The 16,523-nt window shown below is 38.8% G+C and overlaps 1 protein-coding gene across 3 annotated transcripts in view; it reads right to left on the bottom strand.

Annotated features, from left to right (window-relative positions):
* Positions 1–16,523, bottom strand: part of LOC107219263 (prolyl 4-hydroxylase subunit alpha-1) — a 146,199-nt gene that overhangs the window by 105,411 nt on the left and 24,265 nt on the right. For 2 of the 3 annotated variants that reach the window (XM_046729910.1, XM_046729909.1), the window contains exon 2: positions 10,605–11,048. The exons of the other annotated variant lie outside the window; for it this stretch is intronic. In XM_046729910.1, the coding sequence (XP_046585866.1) occupies positions 10,605–10,831 (227 nt within the window). In that variant the 5' untranslated portion in view covers positions 10,832–11,048. The remainder of the gene's footprint in view (positions 1–10,604; positions 11,049–16,523) is intronic. 3 annotated transcript variants of the gene reach the window in all.

Raw genomic sequence — 16,523 nt, forward strand, 5'->3', positions numbered from 1 at the left:
TACACGAATGCATTTTTTTTTTTTTTCTCTTTTGGGTTTCTAGCTATCACGGTATTTGAATGGGATTGCTTGCAGTCCAGAAGTTTTTTTATTTTACCCTGCAATTTTACACGATGTTTGAATGAAAATTGCCACGGTACCTCAGCATTAAGAAGGTGAAGGGCTGAGGCAAAGCTTTTACTGCAGCAATGACGCTTCCATATGTCTTGTATAGCGAAGATTATTCCAAAAAAAAAGAAAGAAAAAAAATTGAACCTTTTCTGGAGCGAGAGGAGAATGCAGAGACGCGGAGTGGATCCTGAGAGAGTGCAGACCTCTCAATAAATTCCTCTTACTTGGGAATTGATGAACCCGGAGGAAGACAAAAGGCAGAGGTCTGATTGAAGAAACACTGTCTTTACAACTCCGTGGAATTAAACTTTGTTTCGCTTGTTTCTTTTCGTTACTTCTTCTCGTTTTCGCTTAAAGTTTATTCAACTCGAATCCACTCTACTTGCAAATCTCCTTGTAGCGATATACGTAGCGAGGAAGAAGGAGGTGCCTGGATCGGAAACGGAGGGACCAAGGGATACTGTCAACTTTATGGATTCTTTGTAAAATAATGAAAAATTACTTCCACCGACGATTTGAACAGTCCTGTGGATATCGGATTATGGAGTAGAATTCGAAATTGACATTATTTTTCTTATTTGTATGCATATGTTGTGCGGAAATTTGGGATTCAGATCCACGGTTCAAAGTGATCGAGATAAAGGCAACCGTTTTGCTGAAGTGGATCTCTCTTCAATGGTTCCCCGTTTCGATGGATCCTGAATCTCGGTTGCAAGGATCTGCTTGTCGTTCGGTAGATTACTCTTCCTACCAATGCAACGTACAGTGCTGCGGCAAAATCTCAAGCGTTTTTACATCGTAAGGGATGCATTTTCACTACGATCGCTAAAAAAATATTCAAGTTCTCATTAGCTTTGATTGTTGGTAATCCGTGATATGACAAAGTTAACGGATTTCTAGAGAAAAATCTTCAGCGGTTTTCGAGTTACCATTGATTCGGAAGTTCGGAGAATTTTTTTCCAAATAAATTAATCACGGTGTAGAAAAACGCGATGGTTAACGTGTTGAAGTGAGTGTTTTTGTTCACCGCTCCGCAGTATAAATACGTAATTGTAAAGGATAAAAAAAATCCCAGTGTTCGCAGAAAGGGAGGAGAGACTGAAAGCAAATGGAAAACGAAAAAGAATGAGTAGCACGTGTAACTACGGAAATGTAATACTCGGGGATTCTGTCGGTTAGCTTCTCCGGCAAAGACTTGGACTGATTTGCATTCGTTTGCAAATTACCCCAGTGCCGTTGCATGGTTTTTACGGTTCCCGAATCCACGAGTTGGTTGGATCGCGAGGCCTTCTCAATCTCTATGCAAATTCGAATAAAGCGGCGAAAGTATGAAATTGTGCAACGCAATTGCATATCTGCTGGGTACGAAAACGGCTAAATACTGTCCATCAAAATTCTCTGTGTTATAAAATATTAAATATGCATTCCATGTTTACATTATAATACAAATAAACGTAACCACTCTTGCGGCGGAACAATCTGTTTCGATGTTTTTAAACATTACCCAGGCTGACGTCCGCTCGGTAACGAAAACAACTTCTATTTGTTCAACAATTTGCTGCTCACGCTTTACGGGCGTTTCCGACACAACGGATCCAAGAAACCGTTGAAAGCCATGAATTTTTTTTATCGTCTTGAGTGATTCATGGTTTTTTACGTTTTGAAAAATCTTTATGTCTCAACACGATGTTCGAGTTTGTAATATTATTGTTTTCTAAATTCAGGGTTATACTGAAAGACTGCGGCAAGTTGCAAATCAGTGTGCAATTTGCGAAATAACGATATCATTTATTAAAATCGTCAATCAGGTTGAGGCTACGGTCTTCAATTTCATGTGTCGAAAATATTTCAAATAATTTTATATGTCGGAAACTGAATTATGCTCTTCAAAATATTTGACACGAAGGGTTTGTCGTCAGGGTTTTTACTAGACTTCATTGCCCTAAGATCATTCCCAATTTAATCAGCGCCTGTTTATCATTGAGCACGTAACGTCGTACTTTTAACGTTAAATTAATATCGAAGAAGTTTTTTCGAGGGTACACATTAATTGCTAACTGAGTAAATTATGATTTTAAACAAAATTATACATAAGTTTTGAACATGAATAGTTGATTGACAAAATAACTGTGCAATTAAATCAAGGCTTATTTTCTTCTATATATTACAAAAGAGACACGAAAGAGATTCGTATCTGGAAGTATGTCTTTCAGGACGTTCGTAAAACGTTCAAATTAATACTACGTTTCTGCACTGAGAAAAATTTCATTTGTTACAGTAACTAAAAAAATTCAGTAAAACAGGTATCGTTAAAAAAATTTTTGAATATTGTTGGAATTACGAAAAACGAGGTACGCCTAAACATTTTGCGCTATTGCCGATCCTTTTTTGGTAACTGCAACGCAAAATCAGTTTCTTCGGTTTACTCTACTTGTTTAGTTAAACAAGGCTTTAACGTCAATTTATTGTCGCACAAGCATTAAATTTTTGGAACAGTTACAAGAAAATATAGTAACAGTGATCGTGATGAGAAAGAATAGCAACGGATACTAGACTTTCTGGTGACAGCTAGAAAACTAATTTTCATTTTGTACCAAGAACCATATTTTCCGATTGTGGTAAAAAATGAAAATAGTTAAGAACTGAGCGGTAACCGGAACTAAAAATTTCTCTCAATGTGCCAATATAGAATTCCGAACGAGTCGTGAAGTGAGATATGTAGGCTGTGATATGAACATCATTCGAATAAGCTATGAAAATATTCAAAGGTGAAACGACCAATAGGTTAGTATCATATTTCTTGCTGTTTGAAAGGCCACCTTGCGAGTGAAAATCCGTGTATTCAAGTGACAGGTACTATTGGACGAAATGGAAAATCTCACCCTCGGAATACGATATTTATCCTGCGTCAGTGCCATCCGTCATTTCCAACTTCGTACTCCATTAATTTTGGAAAGTGGTGCGCAACAACCGTTCCACACTTTCGCAGAGCGAGATGGTATGCAAGGGATTCATTGAGGCAGATGTGTTTGTGCGGGTAGAGCTACACGCGTATATTATCGGCTCCGTCTGTCGGATAGATGAACTACTTACTTAGGCGCGGAGCACCATTGGCCTTCCTCCGAAACACGAAACAATTAATTATTGCTCGGGGTAGTTCGGGCGAAACTTTGGAGCAAAGTTCAAGCGCGGCAGCTGCGGCGGCCACCCGGCGAGAAAAAAGTAAAACAAGAACTAGAGCGAAAAGAAAATAAGATAAACAACTAATACGCAACAACTGTAATATCCGGTCGCACAAACTAACGCTGAGATCGTCAAATTTCCACGCAACGGACGATTCCGTTCTCACGTAACCTGTCGATAGCAGAATAGTAACTGATTAACGCAAGACCGAAAGTTCTACTTTGTTCTACGCAATATTGACCATAAATATGTAATTGTCCGATATTAGTGAGTTCCGATAGAGTAATATTGGGGTGAACATAATGCAAGGTGTTCGTTTAATAGTTCTCTAATACCCTTTCTATTTTTGATGGAAAACTACCGTACTCGTTCCATAATTACATCTCGGATTTGCTTTAAATTGCTTCTCTCGCGCATTTTGTCCTGTACCGGAAAGTGAGATTGTCATGGGACGCGTGAGCATTTTGCGCCTGTTCCGGACGAATTTTCAGCGGGCGAAATTTCATTTCCGTAATCTGGTTTCCCGGCGTTTGTGATCTGACAATGAGAAAACCACCGCGAACCTCCGTCAAGGCTTGCGGTCCTCAGTCAAAATTGTAGGAATTCCCGGTTCAGATTATACAGTTATTTAAATTTCGAGCGAACCTTGCACAACGAATTCTTTTTGAGCGGTTTTGTAGCATATTTTGAAATCTACTGTGAATATTCCACTCGGAATCCTGAGTGTTAAAGTTTCTCAAAAATTTCAATAAATAAAACGAGTACGGAATTTTTCGTTCGTGGTTCGGACAAATTTCGCACACTGGAAAGCATTGCAGATAGCGAGTATAAGAACGTGATTACAGCAGTAGGTCGACGTGTTCAACACGCTGTCGTAAGTAATCATTTTAAATTATTAGCAAGGGAACGTACGGAGGAACACGAAACTCGTTCAACACTTTACGATATTACATAAAATTGTGAACAGAATAAGTCATTCTGCCACCAGTCACAAAAATTGTACATAGGTTTTCAGAAGGGACTTGAAATTTAAGGTATACTGGATCCGCCATCACGAATTTTGGTAGTTTGATTTCAGATTTGTAATCAGCTACCCTAAAAACCATTGCATTGAGTTATTTGAACGGATTTGTTTAAATTAAAAATTTTCTTACCCCATATTGAACCCGCCGTCTTGAATTTTTGAAATCTGATTTTATATTCGTAATCAGCGATCCCAAAAAGCACAGTTTACTATCTTGTTATCAAAGTTGACTCAGCACAATAATCTGTGACTCAAACGTCTCTGCAGCCAGGATCAAACAAAAAAAAAACAAGAAAAACACAAATGGTTTCTAAACTTCATTTCAATTTGAGTTTCGTATCTGTTATAAGAAACAGGCACCAAAATGTCGGTCCATTTTCAAAGGACACCGTAGAAACGTGAATTTTTCGCAACCTGTTGCAAAATTGTGATGGGTACTCACTACTCAGACGAATAGAATGATATTAAAGTAGTGATTGTACATGAATGACTTTATTCTGACTATTGAGAAATTGCACTTTCTCTGGCTATATCAAGGTCCTGTCACAAATTGTCGATTTGATTTTTTCAAGCAGAAGCTTTACGCTGATAACCCGCATCTATATGTTCGTAGTACTGCCTCGTTTGACAGATTATGCATATTTTCAACGCACATTTCGAGAACACAGATGTGTACACGACTTACCACGTTTCGCTTATCGCCATAAGATTGACGAATAAAACCACAAGAAAAAGAAACGTAGTCACGGTCTGTGATTTTTTGAATTGTATCGATTCCGGTAGGCTATTATAAGCTGGCTTGTTGTTGGAATCGAGTTCGTGAACAAATTATTATTAATTCGTGGTACGTTCGCTCGCATTTTTACTACTCAAACGACACTCCGCTACACACATGTTTGCGTAGTGCCAAGCATACGCCGAAATGGAGAAGAACCTTCCCGACTATCTACCGTAGCCAGGAGACGGCAACGCTCAACTCGCTTCTAATTACCATACTAATTAATTGGTAACTGCGAAATTACAGAGCCTCGAGTCGTGCCTCGTGCCTGCAGACACGACAAGCTGCGAAAACAGAGCATCGTCCAATGTAAGGTAACAATAATGACAAGTCCCAGGAGCTGCATGAATTAATTGTTGCTTAAATGTTTAATCGTTCAACGTACCTAAGCGGCTTTGAGCGTCGCAGCGGACTGAAAAACTTGTTTCTTTGATCGTTTGACATTTTATTTCACTTCACCCCTTCTAGGTAAATCTTGAGACGATCGAATGCCAAATGCACTTGCGTTTCGGAGATGCAATTCTTCTTCTAACTTCGTACATCGTACCTGTGAATACAAAAAAGTCTAGCGCTTTTAAAAATTTGCAATACACGTTTAGCCGTAAGTTGCTTCACTGATAGTAAGCTCTTGTTACGAACAAGCCTGTCATTTCGACATGAAACGGCCACGGGCGACAGAACGATCGTACTGCTGCATCGGCAGATTTTTGCCTTGCGGGTCGGATTGCAAACATTTGGCAGATGAGTCGGAAAGTGGTTGAAACCAGTTACCGGGTTCAATAATACTATACCAATGGTGAAAAAACACGGTTGTCTAATGGCCACTCTCCCAAAATCAAGTGACACTTTGGGAGGCTGGCTTTGCCGATCTGAGGAAAGCCTAAGGCGCGGGAATAAATTAGTCCACGTCGAGGAGGCGGTTGAGGAAAGTTCTGACTAAGGTCCCTGCACTTTGGTTCGTTCCCATCTTGCCACTGAAGCGTACAAGTATTCCACTGACTGGAGACAAAAGCATTTAAACGGCTTTAAATTGCATGCTAGCCTTCTTGGTGGCAAGCCAGTAAAAAGCGACGACCAAGTTTCCGATCACCTACCGATTCCCCGATCCAAACTCCTTGAACCACCTAACATTTGCCTAACGTTATTATTTTCAAAATTTTCTTATCTCTCAATTACTTGTCATGTCTTATCTGGGTATTGAGTACCATGTTTCAATCATCATCTTTGTCATGTATTACATTGCCATGTTTTGTAGTACATCATTCGTTGAAACTCGACTATGGGTCAGTAGCCTCGTCCATACTATATCCTATCTAACCAGAGAATTGACTTATTGACGATGCGCAAAGTGAGTTCGTTCTTTCGTTGGATTGGGTATAGTACATAAAGCTATGATTACAGCTAACGGAAGTGAAGCTCACAGGTGTGCTTTAGCACTTTAACTAAGCGAAAAACCCAAACCAGGTGTTCATTAGCCGCTTCGGAAGTGTCTGTCAAAATCGTGAACCAGACGATGTCAGGAGATGAGGGTCTACGCGTAACACTTTCCGCACTCAAGATCGATAAAAACTTTGTTTCCAGCATCTGGAAAGTTAGATTTTTATAATCGTGGTGAGTGTGGGTAAATTGCCCCATTTCTGAACAGTGCGGTAAAACAACGTTGGCGCATTCGCACAATTCAAATACTATATTTTACACACTAGGGCTTTTTTTCACGCATGCGCTCTTTCGAATAACTCAATTTTACGCACTGTAACATCGAACGTAAGTTACCTAACTTCGACTTTACGCGCCGATAGCGGCACCTTCCTTTCTTTTCAAATTAAACTTTTCGTTATAGGTATAAGAAAAATTGCGTATGTCGCACGTGCAGATGGGTGAAATCTGACTCGTGCGATTATAGCACTCGCCGCAAAGCTCATGCTGCAAACTTCACACTCATCGGGAATCACCTACTTGCCGCATTTGTACCATTTTTCACGACTTTTTTACCAGAATCATATTTTTGATCAAGTAGCTTTCCGAATTTTTGCTTCAACCTTGTTTCCTCTGATCTCCCGGTACTACAAAATACCTATTTTTTGGAATTTATCCATTTAGAAAAAAAAGAAATACATCCCCGATTGCGTTGGTCTTAAAAATGTGAAATAATTCACATGAAACCTAAACAACTACTGCGACGTGGCAAAAAATGTGCCATAATTTTCCTCTACTCAATTATCATGGCGACATATTCGCTGTATACTGGATTGACAATTCTTTCCGCGTCGCTGTCGCGAAGGTCACTGGATATGAAAGCGTTTCCCTTGGCTCGATCGTCATTATCTTTAGAAGCACGTCTGGGTGTAGTCGAGGTGAAAGATTGAACGAGGGACGTTTTTAAACAGAAATTCGTACGGAGGAGGACAATAGGACATCGACGCCGGCGACGAGGGTGTGACCGTGTGTGTCGATATATATTCCAGACGTAATAGACGCGATAAACACCGAATTTTTATGACCCTTCACGTTCCGAACACTCAAAGAATTTTATTTGAAGTGTGCACCGAAGTGATCTGAATAAAGTCACGTTAACCGATACATCAATGGCTCGATTTTCCGGATAGCAGTTTTTTAATTCGTGTTAGAACAATCCTTGTACTCTTAGAACGTTCGAAGATAATAAAATATTACTTCTCTTGGCGAATGTAAATTTCCTCACTATTTATGTTCTTTACAGGCAGAGCTGGTCTTTTTTCAAAGTCGCTTAAAGAAACTTGGGAATACGTCGAGTTACTCAAAATTAACGAAGGATCCATTGAAGTATTTTTACTTACGATCAATTTTGACGAGGGAGATGACGTTCGCGTAGAAGACGCCAGGTAGTTAACAAATGCTTAGATTTATTGTATACTATATTATACACGTAGACACTACACAGCCGCCAAGGCATACAATGGTACCTTTTCAAAAATACACTATTATCGTTATACATTACACATGCAAAGCCTATAAATAAACTTTAATATACATTGTAAATCACGCTCAATACATTTTTTTTCTGTGACTTTTCAGAATTATAATTTAAAAAAAAAAAAAAAATAATAATAATAAAATGACAACTTTAATTTCGTTAAAACTATCAGTAAACTTTATACCTGTAATATTAGTCATATTTGAGATTTTGTTTTGGAATGTCATTATTATAGCTTGGTTAAAGATTAATTTAGATTCTTTTTTCATAATGATATAAAAATTTGGCGTTTCCATACGCAACGTCCAAAAATTTCATATAATTTCAAGATCTTACGAATTAAGTAAATTTCATAAGTTTTATATTTGTCATACGACTTTGACCTCACCAGTTGTCGGAAAATACCCGTTTGCAATTTCATTTTTTTTTTTTTATTAAACTTTGTTCGTACATAATGATTTGTATTTACTATAATAATGATAATACTTATAGAAATAATGATATCTTTCTAAAGCCGTACCAGCCACGAACGAGGTTCGACTATAACTTTAACTAAGATCGATGTGAGGAACTGCTCCGAACTATCTTAAGTAAATTAAAATATGCACACAACTTGAGTGTCCAATAACTCACCTTCCAAGGTTTTCCATGTCGAAAATCATATGAACTCCCAGATAGCTTTCGGTTAGCCATGTTTCCTCGTTATATCGAAATAAGAAGTAAACTCGATAGGAAATTCTACTTTTACATGGGGAAAAAAAAAAACACCTATCGTGATTTGTCACGATGAACGAATTCCAAGGTGTTACCCTGGAATATTTTTTGTACCATCTATACGGAACTTTCGATTTTCGACGCATGTTTAGCGTGCGGAAAGTGTTCCATTTCTGAACCGTGTGGCAATATACTATTTCGTAACACCTGCATGGAAAGGTCGAATTCTCGCGCCGAAGAGGGTACGCGAAGCGGCCGATTCCCCAACAGTTCCAAGACTGTTAGGTAATGTTCATTACGACACAGTTTTCAGAACTAAACTAGCGCCATCGGTCGTGAAGAATCGTGACTCCGATCGCGTCCGCTGTGTTGCAACAACGTGCCGACGTTCAGGTTAGGTTAGTACCGTTTTACCACGGTTCCAATTTTCTTCAGTCGAACTTTCCACTACAGGTTTTACAAAAATTAGTATACTACACACGTGCGCGTCTATATGAACCTCGCACTAGTTTTTTGTCACCCTTGCATGCATCGCTTGACCGACAAACTACACTCGTACAAGAATCACGTACTTCGCGCACTTGTATCGTAATATAATATTCCTGTACTGTCAACCGTGCGCATTTTGCAATCAAAGTTCTTATTTTTAAATATCAAGTGAAACCCTATTTCCGACATGACAAAAAGTTAATGTGTCAGATCCAATTAATTTGTGTCGCGATACAATGTGATGAAATTATCTGCAGATAATAACGCGGGCACTTCTAATCTAAGAGCATCGATATGCGTCGAGTTAAAATCGATACAGACTCTCCATAAGTTTCCTAAGAATCGGTAAGTTAGAGAGCGTTACCTGACTCCGATGAGATAAGCGTTTGCACGACGCGTATGGTGATGCCCGTGAAGAAAAGGCGGGCCAAATGAGAAAATTTCTGTGCGAGAAATTACGAAGAGTCCGCTGTAGTTGTGCCGTGACACCGTGAAACACGTAATTTTTCAGATTTGTTACAAGATTCAGTAATCCTACTTTTTCCAGGTTCGTGTGCCAAATAAGAAACCCGCGAAAGAGAAAAGGAAAAATATCAAAGATCAGCGATTAACTGAATTAGGCTAAAGATCTGCCGGGTCATGTTTCCGAGGGTTCATGGAAGCCAGCTCGAACTGTAGACTACGTGGAATCTCGAGGAGAAAGGCGTGGTGATCGAGCCGCAAGAGCTTTTTTATGGCACGCAAAGCTAGGTCTCTCAACGAGTACATGGGCAGGGTTATCCTCACAAAGGTCCTCTCGATCCTCGACGGCAGCTCCTCGCGTCGCATCCCCCTGTACTTGGCGAACCAGGGTTCCGGGTAAAAGACGTCTTTGGCATTTACTCTGAATCTAAAACCACGAGATTCAAAGGTTCACCCCTTTTTCACTCTTACTTTACACATACAGGTATAATACACCAATAACCGTGTGTTTGAGAGGAATATACCTAATCTACTGTATGCTGACACAAAAACGATATGGAAACAGGCGTTTCGTGAAAAAGTAGGAGACTCGAGCGAGATGTGAACAGAATATGATCAGTGGAACTGATGACTGATATGAATCTACCAAGAGTCGAGTGATCAGCAATGAAAGAAGTGAGTTGGAAGCGTGAATGAGGCTCTTCGGAGTCGGTACTTCGAGAAAGAACATCGAACTTCCTGCGGATCGTCTGCCCTTCAGAACCCAATTCGTCATTGCAAATACCGCCAAAAGCAAGGTGTGGTTTCAAAATTCGATGTACCATGATCGAAAGGTGAAGGAGGCATACGGGCATAGTGATGTTTTTACGTGCTGGAGAGGAATCTCTCACCTGTCTCTCGTCTCTTCGTCGACAAATATCCATGGATGTGTCTCGAAGGTGTTGACGTCGAGGTGGTCGTTGTAGGACAAGACCTTGTACTGTACCGCCTGACCTTGATAATCGATCCAGTAAACGCCAACATTTCGCGAGGTTGTATTCACAAACCTTACGAAGGAGCTATGAGTGTTGTTGATCGAACGCAGGGAGTGATTTCGGTTGTTTTCGTTCGTGCACATGACGAAGGGTGTCTCTCTCACTCTCTCTCTCTCTATATATATATGTATATATATTCGACACTTTTACAGGACCTAACTTTTCACCAATTTGAGCATGAGCTTTATAAAATACGTAACTTTTCCAAGAGCTCTCTCTCTCTCTCTCTCTCTCTCTTTTTTTTCTCACGGCTCGCTGAACTATCTTCTTAAAACTCCATACTCGACTACGGCCCGAGCACTGAAATCAAAATTAAACCCATTTCACTTATTTAAACAGTCATTTATTTCTTCATATTCTATTATTCTTCACTACAAGCACCATTCATACATGTGTTTCTGTTGTCGTCATATCCACTGAACAATCAAAATTGCAACGTAAAGTATGACAAGAGGGGAATCTTTTTATCGTCTTACTTATCCCGTATGAACTTTCTTCGGTGAATGTTTCTAGAGCTTGACTGAATCCATCGACAATATTATTTCATGTTCCTCCAAAGACAATCGGTTCTTAAACAAGCCGCATCGTCATTCGATCGCTTTTTTTTCTATGATTTTCAAAATAGTCTAGCAGCAGGGTAGTTTTGGTGTACAAAAGATTTGGTAGGTCTGATTTTTTGTATATGTTTTGAAATTCGGGGACCTGACGGAAACTGCAAGTTCTGACCTCGAGAGCACTTTCGAAAATGTACGCCATTCTGGAAAAAAGGCACTGATAAACGGTTTTTCTCTCTTCTTTTTAACGATGAGTCCCAAGATAAAAGTAGCTAATATAAATCTTCTATCTATGCAACTTTCCACAATTTTCACACAAAATATTTTCAATCTATGTTAGATACCGAGCCGCAGCGCTGCGAAGTTGAATTGAAATTGTGAAAATTCCCAAAATACTCCGTTCTGAGGTGATTTCTCATGAGTTACGGTTATTAATTACATATGAAGTGTTATTACACAAACTGTTAATCATCTAGGCATTGCCAACTCATTTCGACACCAGCACAAGGCAGAGTTCTTGTCCGCTTATATCCTCATTACAAGAAGATGACGTATGAATAGTTCAGGATTGATTGCAATTTATTGCTGACGCAAACATACACTTAGAGAAGTAATTTCCCTGAGTTAAAAAAATCGCGTCATAGGTCAAATTCAATTCATTTTTTCTTAAGTTTACTAAAAATTTCCTTGACTTGTTACGCCCTCCAGACCTAACGTTCCTTCAACTCTATTCCCACGCTTTTACAGAATTTTTATGAAAGCCCCGAACTTCAACGCATATCCGAAAATCAGAACAACCGGACCTTTTGAACGCCAAGGGCTTTTTTTTCGCATCCTGCTACCGGACTAACAATAAGAGGAACGTTATTTTTTCACACCTCCACAAATCATGACAGAAAATAGAAATAATCTACAGATCAGTAATTGTCAATGTAATATGTTGAGGAGATGAACTGAAGTGAATGAAGCATACGAAGTGAATTCATTAGGCAATGGATCATCGATGGAATTCTAATCCGTGTTCAGCAGAACCACGGAGCTTGAATGTTGATATCACGAAAACTCTGCAGTTGAAAGCTTTTCAAAACTATACATTGGAACGGTTGTCTAGTTTTTGCTACAGTTCGACCAATAGCAATTTCTCATTGTCAATAGTTTTGTTTTGCAAGCATTTGGGTTATATCGAGAACTGTACTTTGGCCACCGGCGGTATATATGCTTTGGAAAAACAGTCATCGGAGAAAAATGCAAAACGGGATTTTGCACGCAAATATTTCGTTTATGCGAATACACGTGAAAGTGTATTTGATTGAACGATTTCAAAGCTACAATGAATAATGATGCCTCGGGCCGTAGCGATCGGACGATTGGTGGGATAGTGAAGAATATCCATAACAATATATATCATGCATATATGTATTTATTGCTATACCGCATCCTAAGCGTCGATATGCGGAAACTGGCTTTTCTGGATATGCATCGCGTTGCCGTACGACTTTATACGATTATTGTGCACAGAAATCTGTGTTTCAACGATCTAGTTTTCTTTTTTTCTATTTACAATACCGCAGTTTCCAAACTTGGAAAAAACTTATATTCGTGAAGATTGCAGGGATTCCACGCTCGATAAGACTCACTGAAAATATGCATGAGAGTAAAAATGAAAGTTAACCGAACTCGAGTTTTTGGTCCGTCAACAGGCAGGCTGCTGCACGAATTAGACGAATTGATACCATGAAATATGGATTGCATAAAATAATTATACGAGACTACGAAAGTGTGGAGAAAAATTAGGTACGCAGTTAATTGTATCGCGAAATAATTGTGAAATTAATCCAGGAAACCAGGGGAAGAATGATTAATTCGGATAATCGGGAAATAATTTCAATATATTTTTTGGAGTATAACAAATAAAATGAAATATGCAAATCAAAGTTTAGTTTCTTTGATTCCGTTGGAAAATAATTACGGTTTTACTCCCCGGAGTGGAAAGGGAATACCTACCTATTTGTCAGAAAAAAAATGGATAAACAAATAAACTGAAATGTTGTAAATCGCAGGTCATTTGAAACGAGAGAGTTCACGGTCGCTTAAATTTTCATACACTTCCCTGCATGTAGCTAAAAAATTTGAACGTTTCATTTGTAGAAACGGGTCACAAAGTCACTCACTCGGACACGTGGAAAGATCTTGTGCGGGCAGAGCAAAGCTTCACTTTTTCTACTTTTAATTAAAATCTAGCCAGCGCCAGCTGCGTGCGTAGGAATATGTGCCTTGCGTTTGTCAAGCACACGAACCGACGCAGAGTTAAATCTTGTACAACGAGTGTGATGCTGTGAACTTAAAATTCTCACTTACCGCAGGGCTTCGCGAACCCCGGAAGAAGGCCTTCTTGTCGTTAATTCAAAGTTCGACTAACCTGAGCATTGCAATTTAACAGAAAGACGAATTGCTTGATTCCGGAAAAAATCTAGATATCCGACATTTCATCGAGAGGTATAAAAATTTTAAATAAGCAATATCTGCGACGTGTCTTTACGGTTGATCGGACTTAAAATTTACTTCATCGAGAGCCTCGTATATTTCATTTCCTCAGTGTCACGTTGTCATTTCTCACGCAACGAGTGCCTGATTGTAAAACGATGGACGAAAAATGAGTTTTTCTTTTTTTTTGTAATTGGTATATAATTTATTTAAGGCACGTAGCTCATGATCGCGTGGATCGAAACGGGCTGAGAATAAATACTGTAATTTGTCGTCATCATCCACAGAGACGAATACGAAAGTTGAATCGAATCAAGAACCGCAGATTGGAGAGCTGAAGAGAAAGGAGTTAGGGCCGAGAGACAACTAGAGGTTAGTAGAAATTAGTAGAAATTAGCGATTTTCCTCGGTGAAGTGAAAAGCGGAGTGTGATCGAAGTAAGGGAGGTCACGAGGTGCATAAAATCTTATAGATAAGAAGCCGGAAGATAGTCTCTGAAATCGGTTTACTCCCGGTTAATACGAATCGAGGCCATCTTACCACCCTCGTATACTTCTCTTTGTTTCATGGAGTGAGAGGAGAATGAGAATTAATGAGGTGTTAACGAATGTTATTACTATTTTATCAGCGTCGTTTATTTCCCTCCCTTTCAACCTCGAATACCACACTCCCATATATTTTCCTCCGTTGCGTTCTTATTTTCTCGCGGCTTTTGCACGCTCCGCTGAAGTTGTATTTTTCAGTTCTCAACCACCGCGTATCCCATATATTACATTGCCTGGAAAAAAAAAAAAAATTTTAACTCGCTATATCCCACGTGACAATCACCGAGCAGCACCAGCGGTAAATTTTTACTCCTGCACTGAGACCAAGTCGAGGCAATTTGTTCCGACAGCTATATGAATCTGATCTAATTAAAGTTGATTCCAAATCACACGCCTCAATCCGCAGGAATGTAAAGCGATTTAAAATTTTTCTTTTTTTCATTCGTTTTCCAATTTTTTTTATTGTATCTTATTTGTTTTTTGTTTCTCGTTTACACTTACATTAGCTCTCATCCGATGAGTTTTAATTAAGAATTATAATCCATGGAAAAATAATCACCGGCTAATACGCGGAGTAATTCGGTAGGTACCTACACGTGCAATGAACCTAAATTAGATGTTCTAATCAATTGTAATACTTTTGTTTTTCATTATCTACAACTTATTCTGCGATTTTTTTATATTTACCCACTGCACGCGATTATTATAAATTAGTATTGTAGAGAGGGGCGTTGTTTGAGGGTGGCAAGAGGAATTCATTTTCTAAGCACGCACGAACTTAACTGGAGACGTGCTTGCGTTGTATTTTTGAAAGACGTAACTTTCCAAAAGGTTTAACGGAAGATTAAAACGAAACTATAATCACTTACAATTAGAATAGCGCAGATATTGAAAGTTGAATCAGTTTTTGCGAAGTATGCGATTGAAATTTGCAATGCAATATCTCGGGACAATGGTAAAACATAAAAAAACGAACTTTTGAGGAGATCAATCAGACGCGTGAACTGCGTTAATCCATTGAACCCTACTCCGAAATGTACCTCATAATTCACGAAACAACAAAAGCCCAAAAATCGAGATGGACTCGACTATATAATAAAATTGCGGTGCACACAAAAATATCGGCGAAAGAATTTCGAGTACATGTATTAGAAAGATCAGGTCAATAGCAGGCAGAACTAATTCTTCAACGAGGCTTTTTAAAATTGTGTCACAGGATTTGAAATGCTAACGCACATCACAGCATTGCGCATCCGTAGCATCATCAAAGATTCCACTAACCCGGTCACCTTCCATTATACATAGACGATAATCTCGGCCAACTGGACAAAAATGAATATTATGAAATCGTAAGTAATCGAGAAATATATCAGCATTCAGCATCTATATAATAATCATTACTCGCGAAAGTCCATGGAAGTGTGTCATATTTCTCTTGAAGTAAAAAAATATGCCTACTTGATGACATTGAAACACGATCGCAATGGCAAATTTCTTTGAGAAATTTTCTGACTGTCGCGTTTTGCTAGGAATAAGAATTGGAAAGAACTCCGGCGACTGTTCTGTAAAATACACCGTCCAAATATAGAGAGAAAAAAATAAAAAAAATACCCTGAATGTGTCACTATCAGAGAAAAGCACTGTTGAATTGGCTTCAAAATTTCAACACACTTTCATATTCGTATTTTTCATTGAATCTTAGATGCGATAAATAAGATTTGAAATTATTACTATCGTACCGTTCGATATCCAATAGTTGCTGCAAAAATCTCGTATAATAAAAATTTCGATTTCGTTATTGCACGACTTTTTATAACATTTTCCACTTACGCTGAGGGAAATGTTTAGTTCCGGTTATCGCTCAGTCCTGAACTATTTTCATTTTTTACCACAATCGAAAAATACAGTTCTAGGTACAAAATGAAAATTAGTTTTTAAGAGAAGAAAGTCAGAGAAAAAAGAAGTAAAAAAAAAAAAGAAAATGAGTGTCGTTTATCCGTCTGGTGACTGAATAGCTCAAGATAGGAGAATCGAAACGCTGACGTGGAATAAATTGACACGAATTTTCCGTGTGATTACCTACCGTTAGAACTTCCCGAACTCGAAAGGTATACTCGATATTTCTTTTCCCTCTCATTTTTTACGGTAATCTTAAAAATCGATGACCCCCGTCATTTTACCAGTTATACCTC

The sequence above is a fragment of the Neodiprion lecontei genome, chromosome 1 (genome assembly GCF_021901455.1).
Source record: "Neodiprion lecontei isolate iyNeoLeco1 chromosome 1, iyNeoLeco1.1, whole genome shotgun sequence".
NCBI classification, from domain to species: Eukaryota; Metazoa; Arthropoda; class Insecta; order Hymenoptera; family Diprionidae; genus Neodiprion; species Neodiprion lecontei.